Raw genomic sequence first — 11,237 nt, 5'->3', positions numbered from 1 at the left:
TTGCTCCTAACCTTCGAAAGTGGTTATTTCATTGAATCAATAAGTAACCTTTCACTGATTGTCAGTGACCCATTTCTAGCTATTTGAATCAATGAAATTTCACTAACAATCAGTGAAAAAATATGAAATTGGCTTCGAGTGAGTTTATTTATAATTTTTGAATGCACAAACATTGTATTCCATTGTAGTGGATGAACAAATGTTTTAATATTATAATAGATCATCTGATATATGACTCATGCAGCACTTGAATGTAAACTGCGTCTTCTTCCATTAGCATGGTACAGATAAGCTAACTGCACATCAGTCGGCGGTGTTTTTGGTTCAGTAGAAATATGCCCCGTTGATGGAATTGGGCGACCACATTTTCCCATATATAAGAATCGCATCTTGTATCCATCTAAAATAGTTATTAATATTTATTACGATTTAAATAATCGTCTTTTTAAAAAGCTGACAAATCTAAATATTAGAGTGTTTGAATAAAACAAAATTCTGGAAATCGAAAGTGAAACAATCTCGAAAAAAACTGTATTAGGAGGCGCAAAACCATTTTCGTATCTTTTCAAAATATTTCTTTTAAGCTGAATTTAAACAATCTTTTTTAAATTCGAAGGCTTTATACTAATAAAAATACAGAACAACCATTAATAATAATAATAAAATTAGTATTTTCTACACCTGATTTCTCCCTTTTTTCGTATATTTAGACTTAACAATTTTTGTGTAGCGCTTTTTACCAGTATTGAGCCATCGATTGTAGAAATTTTTTTGAAAACCAGCTCGAAAAAGATCAATTTAAAAAATACAATGATGCCTTTTGGGAAACAGAGAATCTTTTTGCTTTAAAATTCTATTACTTTTCCAGGGTTTTCAGGTATCCTTTAAAGAAAATTCCTGTTCAATTTTTTTGGAAACTTAGCCAATTTTATTCAATTCTAACAAACTCTACTGGTCGCAATATAATTAAAAAACAATTGTACAATTATTATTAAATGCAAAAACTGATGGGAAAAATGTTTCTAAAGTTATATTGTTTTTAAAATTATATAAATATAATTTTCCTTTGATTTTTGAGATAATTCGAAAAGATTGTTAACGATTTCATATATGTAATGTCAATATTTTAACGAAAAGTTCTATTTCAACTAACGAAACTGAATTTTCAATTAAAAATATAATGCCTAATAGATATTTTAACTAATGATTTTATTTTCTTAAGCTTAAAGTATAAATTTTCAAAGAAAAAGATCATTTCAAACGAAGTATCTGAATTTTCAACCTGATAAATAAATGCTATGTCAAGAAAATTTAATTTTCTATAGAAAGAAACGAATTTTAAACAAAATAGTAACATTATAAAAACGCTAGATTAATTTTTGACTAAAATGATAAATCTCTAAACAAATCAAAGTAATTTTTAACCATCTGGTTTAACTTTGAACAGTTGCTTAAAACAGTTTAATTTATACAAAAATACGAATATTCATAAAAATAGTTGAATTCTCAATCGAAAAAGTTCTTCAGCCAAGATTTTATTCTACATTTACAGAAGTTTTTTCTTAAATTTCATCTTGTTGAGAAATTGCAAAATTTTTCTTGAAAATCATCAACATTTTATTTCGAAATTTCAAGATATCATATAAAAGATTTTGTAATTTTTTCAATTTTTCCTAAGAAGTTTTTTTTTCATTTTCCCAGAAAATGTGGTATACTACGAATTTTTTTTTAATACTTTTTTATCGGCGAATCTTCAAAATTTCTAAAATTTTAAATATTGTCAAAAATAATTAAGTTTTTCTAAAACATTGAAAAATTCTGCAAAAAGGAAATCATTGTAAAATCTTCCAGATTCTGATACGACAGATTTTGAAATTTTGAAGGAAAATATGCAAACAATTTCAGGTCCAGTAAATTCAAAACTGCTAATCCCTCCTTCGGCAGTTATGAATTTCCGCTAAATATTTAAGCAAATTATCCTTAGCATAGTGGCTTTTACGGTCAATATCAAGTCAAATAAAATATTTAAAATAAAACATCTTAAAGACATTTATTTTCTATAAGAAATCCTCAATGTTTTGACCAATACTACATAAATTTTCAGAGTCGATAAAACAAAACTATAATTTAAAAAGGAAGGAGTTTTAAAGTCACATAATATATGTCGTCAATAAAATAAGATTTTTACAAAAATAAAATATTTATTGTCATACCGGAGTAAAAAAACCTTAAGTATTTGCCAAAAAATGTCTTTTTAAAAATAAAGTAATAGAAACAATAATTTTTTTAACTGAAACCTCAAAGATTTTGTAGAAAGCTCCTACAATTTATAAAAAGTGTCACATTATAACTCGTATGATGTTTATAGATGTTTACAGATGAAAAGGAAAAATTCTTAATAATTATCTGATGAAAAGAAACATAAAAGCTTAAGAACCTTTCATTAAAATTTAGATATATTTGATGAAATAAATTGATTAAATGATTTACCTTTTAAAAGGATTCTTTTTCCTAGCATCAATTTTTATTTTATCAAAAATAAAAGATATTTTTAAATTTCCATTAATCTTATGACAAACTTGTATTTAAACTGCCAATTCTGCAATCTCTTTTGTGCTAATAAATTCTGCTTTTTGAACTCCTGCCAGTTTCACCTATATATATTAAGGTGTATTTCATTTGGTCTAAATTTTCTTTTCTTTATTTTATATTAGTTAATTTGATTAATCTATCCACTCAAAATGTTATCAAACCCATCTTTTGGCTAAGCGTACGATGAGATGCAAAACTTAAGTAATTAACAGGCCAAGATGGCTTTTTGTACCAAATTGTTAGTAGATTCTGTTAGATATGCCACGATTTAGTATCAGTATAATTGCAGGGAAAGCTTAAGGTGTTAAAGGGAATTTATAGATTTTTATAGCCTAAATTCTAAGGACTCGAAGGACTGTCATACTAGTCCTTAGGTACATCATTCAGTCTGAGCGTTACCATCGGCGCGTAAAGTCTATCCTCAGAGTAATTCAGTAATTCTTTCTTTTTGCATTGCCATCCTAAGGTATTTTTCTAACTCCATATCGATTCCCCAATTTAAAGTGTATACCCGTTTACTTTAATAAACCTATGTGTTTCATTTAGCAATTAGTATTGTTCTTGACTTGTGTGTATGGCAAACCCTATTTTTCTATTCCCATTCATTCGTCTTTCCATTTATTTAGTATTTAATAATCTGCACATGGCCAACAGGTTATTAGCGCAGGTATCCAGATATAGCATTAAACATTAATAAATGATGTCGGTGGACAAAGACGTTTACGGGTAATAAAGAAAAGTACCTAAAAGAAAAACTAAAATGAATAAAGAAAAACTAATGAGGCTCAAAAACAGTGGGTGACATCGGCGTAAAGGTACAGTTAAAGTAAAAAGTGAGAAGTGAAACTAAACGGTGAAAAGCAAAGAAGCGAATAAGTGAAAAATATAGTTAACAGTTATAACTAAAAAATAAAAAAGAGTGAATCAGCTACGTTCGCCACAGAATACAGGATTGAAAAACTGAACAACGAATATTTCCAAATATGGAAATGCAAGCTCGAAATATTTCTTACAGCGAAGATTTATGGCAGGTTATCACCTAGGAAGCGCTAACGACGCCAGATACAGAAGTCCGGAATTGGAAGAAAGAGGACACTCAGGCCCGAGAAAAAATAATCTTGCTCGTGGAAAATGATCCGTTCACACATGTGAGGAACTAGAAGACTTCTCTTAGCACTTAAACAGCATTAAAGGATTATCACGAGAAGTCAAGTGCAAGCAGTAGAAATTATTATTTAAAGCGTTTGTGCAATCAAAAGTTATTAGAACCTGGGGATTTCGAAAAACACTTAAGTTTGGTGCAAGAAATTATAGATAAACTTGCAGCAATCGGGAAGGTCCTGGGTGATGATCTATTCGTTTCAACGGTCCTAAAAAATTTACTACCTTCTTATGAAACGCTTCTGGACGATTTTAGAACATTTAACATACTAATTTTCCATATAATTTCCATTTCAATTTCTAAAGTTATATTTCTTTAATCCACTTTACTAAATGTATGTTACATGTTAAATTTGGCATGTTAATACATTTTTCTAATAAAGCTTTTCGCATTTACTCTTTTAAAGTTAAAGAATTTTTTTATGGAAGCGGTCGAGAACGATAAATTATAACATTTTAAGCAACTTACCAGCACACATGTATTTCATGCAATTGAATTTCTTGTTATCCAGGCTTACTTTTGTGAAACCGTATTTTGCACAAAGTAGGTGTTCCTCAGCTACGTCCTCCTAAAATATAGTTTCTTTTTCTTATTTACAATAATTGAAAACTTAATCGTTTTCTAAAGTAAAAAGGACCATATAAAATTTTGTGCACTTACAGTTAAGTCACAAGTATTAATACAGTCATATAGATGATAAAAATAATGAAACATCTGAAAAAATATTATTTTAATTAGTTGAAGTTCTATAAGCCAAAGTTGTTGAAGTTTGATTATTTGAAATTAGGCACAAATTGCATATTATTTATATTAATTAAAAAATATATAAAATTTCCTTCAGAAGTTCACTATCAATCAATGTTACTGCAGATATACTTCAGATATTCTTACAATACTTCTTACTACATATTTCATGAAATCTTATCTTTATTATTCTATTTTTTTACGATATTGCATTTTGCGACATGTTAGCGAACTAGTGAGCGAGCGATCGAAATAGGGAGTGCAGACGAGAGAGAGCGACAACGCAACTTGTTCTTGATCTCCTACAACCTTCCCATACATGCTCCCATGTTTCCTCTTCCCATTTACAGATTCTGCAAATTCTGTTTTCTTTCCTTTCCAAAACCATTTCCATTGATGCAAAATCCTGTTGAAAAAAAACAAGAATCCAAACACCAAATGTGGGCCACAACAAACAAAGAAAAACAAAAAATCCTATTGTAATCTGAAAAAAAAATTGTTAATAAAAAAAATAAAATAATTTTCGGACAAAAATAAAAAAGAGGAAAGAAAAATGGGAAGGCAGCCAACCACATCCCCTTCTTTCTTTTTTCTTTCTTTCGTCTTTTTTATTTCTATTATAATCAAAATACAATAAAATAACATTCAAAATAAAAATAAAAAATATAAATAAAATTGCATTACCAACGTTTCGGTACTCGTACAGTACCCTTATTAAGGCAAGAAAAATTTAATATGTAGAATCTAAAAATGAAAATTCTACTTTTCTCCAGTTTCTTAATTCCCTTCTATCTTCCTTCTTAAATTTACATTCCTCATTCCATTAACTTCTATCCCCTCATTCATTAACTTCCATTCTCAGGTATCAAAGAGAGAGCACCTGTTCGTGGGTGCTGTCAATTTCTACCTATTATATTACTGAAACGTTGGTAATGCAATCATATTTATATTATTTATTTTTATTTTGAATGTCCAAATTTGGTCGTTGGATTTTTTAAACAGGAGTTTGCATCAATTTGATTATTGGATGTTAAATATGATTTTTAATTTGGATTTTAATCTAATTTAAATTTCTTAAATTTTTAAACCATTTCTTCCCTTACCTCTTTTTACAAACCAAGTCTTGCTATTCTGGTCCACCTTCTCTATCCCAATCCCTTTTCTAAATACGTTAGTACTCCTTCCTTGCTTATCTTCTTATATAATTTATTACATTTTGATTCCTCAATCATTCCCCATCTTTCTATTAGTTGTCTTTCCTTCTCTCTTTTTTCAATTGTCCGTAGTTTACTCCAATCCCCTCTAATACATCTCTAGCATTAACATATTACGCGCTGACGGGACGCATTTTTCCATTTTCTTTCAGCCTTCATACGTTCAATAAAAACTGTAAGAAAACATTTTTTAATAAATCAATATCTACGTAGAATTTCACGATCTTTCTGAATCTGCTATTGGTTTTAGAGAAAAACGTAATCTGAATAGGTTACGTTCGTTTTTTAGCGAAAATTCGTATTACAAAAAATTTTTTTTTCTAAATCGATGCTTTTGTTTTGTTTGTCTCAAAGGAAAAATTTTTAGACGATATAGTAGTTTTTGCACACAAAAATCGATTTCTCACAAATTCACGTAAAAATGTGTAGAAGAGGCTTTTGGAGGTCGCTGAGTTCGAATCCCAGATCAAATTTGACAAATTCAAAATGGCGGGTCCACAATTAAATTTGAATCACAACTTCAAATCGAATGTTAAATTCGTCCTTAGCAACCCAAAATACACTTTAGTATATATTATCATACCAATACGCGTAATTAAATTTCTTAGCCGCCATTTTGGATCCGTCATTTTAAATGTGTTAAATTTGATCTCGGATGCGTAACCAGCGACCTCCAAAACCCCTTAGTATACATTATCATACCAATACGCGTAATTAAATTTGTTTGGTCGCCATTTTGGATCCGTCATTTTGAATTTGTCAAATTTGATCTCGGATTGGTAATCAGCGACCTCCAAAATCCTCTTCCACAAATTTTCACGTGAAATCGTGCGAAATTTATTTTTATGTGCAAAAACTAGTATATCGTCTAAAATTTTTAACTTTGAGACGCCATTTTAAATAGTTACAATTTGATTTTCTACGTGAAATCACTTGGTAACAAAAGAAAAAGATTCGAGGACGCGATATATTTACTTTTCGAACACATTGGTCTTAGATTTCGATCCGAAAGTATCGATTTAGAAAGAAAATTCTTTGTAACACGAATTTTCGCTAGAAAAAAGAACATAACCTATTCAGATTACGATTTTTCTATAAAACCAATGGCAGATTCGGAAATATCGTGAAATTCTACGTAGATATTAATCTATTGAAAATTTTGTTCTGACAGTTTTCATTGAACTTAAGAAGGCTGAAAAAAATGGAAAAATGCATCCCGTCAGGGTTTAATGGGTTAGAGAACTGCCTCCTTTCTCCTTACCATCACATTAATTCCATCGCCCTCCCTCTCTTTTCTTCTACGTACTTCCATCAAACTTTTTCACGCTAACTCCTCTCCCTTCCCCTCCCACAGCTTTTTCTCAAATTTCCGTGCCCTCTTTGCCGCATTTCTACTTAATTTGTCCCTTTACCCTTCTTCTCTCATCATATATCACGGTGTCCTCAGGCCTACCCCTAGGGATCACCTTATATTCCTTTCTTGTAAAACTACAAAGTCTTTTCTTTCTTTTCATCCTCATAACTCTACTCCATAACCTTATGCAGTCCATACCAGCGTATCAAATAACCACATTATCCTTCTCCAATTACTATTTGATCCTTTCTCTTCTTCTTTTCCTTTTCAAAACCTCATTACATTCGTCTTTTCTACATTTAAATTCAACTTTTGCCCATATAAGTATTGCCCTGCTTTTTGTCACTCTAAAAATTTTCGATACTCTCTGTATTAGTCCCTCTCTTGCCACCTTTTAGTTCACGAAAATTGCTATTCTTCCCCTTTGCTCCTCTAATCCTCTTATTTAATAGATAGTTCAGAACATGTTTATTGCTCATGACCCCCATAACTTCTCTAAACCCTATCTGATTCGGTGGTTCTATCTTTTTCACCTCAACTTCTTTGTTTAGCCTCTCCGATAAAACCATTACAAATATTTTATACAATTTTGGCATTAGTGTCAGACATCTGTAATCTTTAACCTCATCCCCTTGGCCTTTCTTTATTATGGATACCACGACTTCTTCCTTCCATAACTCTGGCCACCCCTCTCCTCTCGATACTCTATTGCACATTATCCATGCTCATTCCTTTCTCTCTACCGCTGATACTACACTCCTTCTTTTTACTTCTGTATATTTCTGCAATACTTGTCCCTTTTCTAAAGGTTTCTTAATTCCCTTCTATCTTCCTTCTAAAATTTACATTCCTCATTCCATCAACTTCTGTCCCCTCATTTATTAACTTCTTTTTTGCTTGTGCACCATTATACTCTTTTATTTCTCCTACCATTATTTCTATTTCATCGTTTGCATTTCACTCCTTAATTTTGATGTTCCTGACCTTTTCCTTATACTCTATTTGACCTTCGATTGACCAATCCTCTTTTATTGCTCTTTATAATTTCGCTTCCTTTTAAGCCTTATTGTTATCACTCTTTTCTACCTTTAATGTCAGCACTACGGGGAAGTAATCCAAATCTATATAAATCTCTACTTCTAGTTTTTTTTGTTCTTTCTTTCCTGTTTGTCCAATACCACATAATCAATTACCATTTTCCTTTCTTCTCCTAAACTTGTATATTCCCCTTTCTCAACCCCCGCTACATTTTCGTTTAGGATAAGCCATCTCATCTCGTTTAGGATCTTTAATCATTTCTTTCCCTCCCCATTCAGTATCTTGTTTTTTGATTTTGTCCCTTGCTCTCCATCCCTTTCCCTTTCTCCTTTATCTCCTGCTCTCGCATTAAAATCTCCTCCTATCATAATAAGCTTGTTCATTGTCTTCCATCTGTTCTCTCATCTCCTCTGTTTTCTCATGCTTATTACCGTTCATATAAGCCTTCACTACCTTCTACCTCTCTTCTCCCATATTATCTTTTCTGCTATTAATCCTTCTTTTCGTCTTTTTATCTCTTTTTTATTATTTTATATTATACCGCCTTTCTTTCTCCCCTGGTTTCCCGACAACTCATTTTTTACTCACTCTTCTTCCGGTTTTTCTTTCCTCTTCTGTTATATTCCTTAACTTATACTGCATCTTTCTTTATAATCATGCCAAATCATCCTTTATTTTCTCCGAGCTTCATATAACACACTCCCTTTTGTCATCACTTTCCTCTTATGTTCCCATATCTTTATTTTTACTAGTACTATACCATTCTCTCTGCCTTATTCTCACTCTTCCCAACTCCAAAACTCTGGTTTGAGTGTAAAATTTTTGTATTCTACCTTCCAACTTCTCTACCTTTATATCAGATTCTTCATGCCCTTCCAGTTGCCCTTTTCTATTCTTTATTCAATTGTTATCAGCCTTTCCTTCTCCTTATTCCCACTCTTCCCAACTCCAAAACTCTGGTTTGAGTGTAAAATTTTTGTATCCTACCTTCCAATTTATCTACCTTTTTATCAGACTCTTCATGCCCTTCCAGTTTTTGTTCCAACCTCTCCATCGCTTTTCCCTGACTTCTTCCCATTTCCTCATTTCTTTCTTGGGTTCGGCCATTTCCCGCCTAATTTACGTTTCTCTTTCTTCGCCCCTTTTTTCCTGCTTTTCTTTCTTATCTTCACTGATTTCCTCTCGTCTCTCTTCCATTTGATCGTCGTGTCTGTCTTGCCGAAGTAGGGCGGGGTAGACCCCACCCTACTTCTACCAAACAGACCAAGCCAGTGCCCTCACCCTGTCAAAAATCTCGAACCAGCCTAACCTTAAACTTTCAACAAAATCTTTCTTATTCAACAAAAATATCTTCACCCCCTTGTCAATCTCTCAATATCAATCAATCTTTCACAAAAAAACCCTTCTACAAACTTCCGCAATACAATAACATAAAAATTTACCCCGAAATATCAGAAAAACTCAGCATCAAAAACTCAGGGCTACCTCACACTTTCATACCGGAAACAGAAGTCAAATATCTTGCAATTTCTATTATCAATGTAATTGGTAATGCCGTTTCCTCATAGGCTATAACCGCTATATTTATAAACAATTTATTCCAAAAACATTCTTGTTTCTTTTTTTCTCGAAGGTTTTCTCTCCTCTTTCCCATTGAACATAATTGAAACTATTTTAAAAATAGCTATCAACCACGGAAAATTTTAGCCATGAATATTATAAATTGCTTATAACAAATATATTAAACAATTGATCTAAGGGAAAGCATACTTGTGAAAAATGAAAAAAATTTGGAAGTAAGTGAATACTGATATTTAATCAAGACTTTTAGCTACTAACTAACTTTAGGATTGTTACAAAAAACTTATTAAGTAAACTCAAAGTTTTAAATTGCTTAATATCGTAAAAAACAAGTTTAGCCAAAATTTACCAATTATTATTTCTCATAACAAATGTCGTAGTTGGTAAATGTAATATGAAGCATTACTGCTGAATACCAAAACGTAAAAAATGTATTAGTGCGTAACATTATTTATAAAATATGTATCCAGCTACGACAATTGTTATAAGTTATTAATGCTTGCTTCGGCATTTTGTTTAACTGTGATTTTTTATGTATTAACACAGAAAAAATATTGTATTCATTCAAAAAATTTATAACTCATAGCGACAAAAATATATCCCATGGGGATTCGTTTAAAAATTATAACTTTGGCAATTATCAGGAAATTTTTTTTTAACGAGTAAATTTGCACTATTGCCATATTAAATATTCACTTTTCGTTGTTACCAGGAAAAAAGGTTATAATTTTCGGTAAACTTTTTTGATAACATATCAATGCCGTGGTAATATTATCATGGCTGGAATGAAAAAAGAAATCAATCAGAAAAAAACTTAAAGCTACGTATTTAAATAATCAATTGTTTCTAACAATTGTAAATTAAATTATTGGCTGCAAATATTGATACATGATCTGTATCAACTTGTTGGCAAGAGATCTTTCTAAACAAAATAAAATGTCAACGAATAAACATTTCAATGGGGCAGTTGTTTAATATACATATTATAAACAATTATATATAGCAGCTGTTGGCATATTGTGATAAGTCTTCACTAATTACATACACGATATACAATATCAATAACTTTAAGCAAGAAAGCGAAATTTTTAACTATCCTCACTACACTGAAGTCAATTGTCGAGAATGGGAAGTGCCGCATATAATGGAACTTTATATTCTCGACAATTGTTTCTGTTGCTCACTCTTGGCCTGACATGGTTCTTCTTGACTTCGAGAAGCGAATCATGTTCGTTATCGAATTTTCGGCACCAGCTGACAAAAACATCATAACCAAGGAGAATGAAAAGAAAGAGAGGTATCGAGACCTTATAAGGGAGTTGCAACGATTGTACCCGGAATATTCTGTTAAATTGATCGTCCTTATCATCGGCGCTCTTGGAGGTGCCAAGCTTTCACTTGCTAATGGCGTAAAAAGCATCCCTGCGTGTCAACAATATGCTAGAACACTTGCGGTCGTGAGACGTGGTTGTGGCTGAAATTTTACCGATATTTCGCTGGAAGCGGGTGCAATTTTCCAGATTAGCACCCGCTCCCGGCGAAATCCTACGGT

At 31.5% G+C, this 11,237-nt stretch overlaps 1 protein-coding gene across 1 annotated transcript in view; it reads right to left on the bottom strand.

Moving 5' to 3' along the window:
- Positions 1–236: 236 nt before the first annotated feature.
- LOC117182962 overlaps positions 237–11,237 on the bottom strand; it is an 18,762-nt gene continuing 7,761 nt past the window's right edge. The window contains exons 3-5 of the mRNA XM_033376082.1: positions 4,415–4,468; positions 4,223–4,322; positions 237–400 (exon numbers count right to left, since the gene is read on the bottom strand). Coding sequence (XP_033231973.1) covers positions 237–400; positions 4,223–4,322; positions 4,415–4,468 — 318 coding nt within the window. The remainder of the gene's footprint in view (positions 401–4,222; positions 4,323–4,414; positions 4,469–11,237) is intronic.

This window comes from Belonocnema kinseyi, chromosome 2 (assembly GCF_010883055.1).
Source record: "Belonocnema kinseyi isolate 2016_QV_RU_SX_M_011 chromosome 2, B_treatae_v1, whole genome shotgun sequence".
In the NCBI taxonomy this organism is placed as follows: domain Eukaryota; kingdom Metazoa; phylum Arthropoda; class Insecta; order Hymenoptera; family Cynipidae; genus Belonocnema; species Belonocnema kinseyi.
The sequence above is the reverse complement of the archived record's forward strand: the minus strand, read 5'-3'. Positions and strand labels throughout refer to the sequence as shown.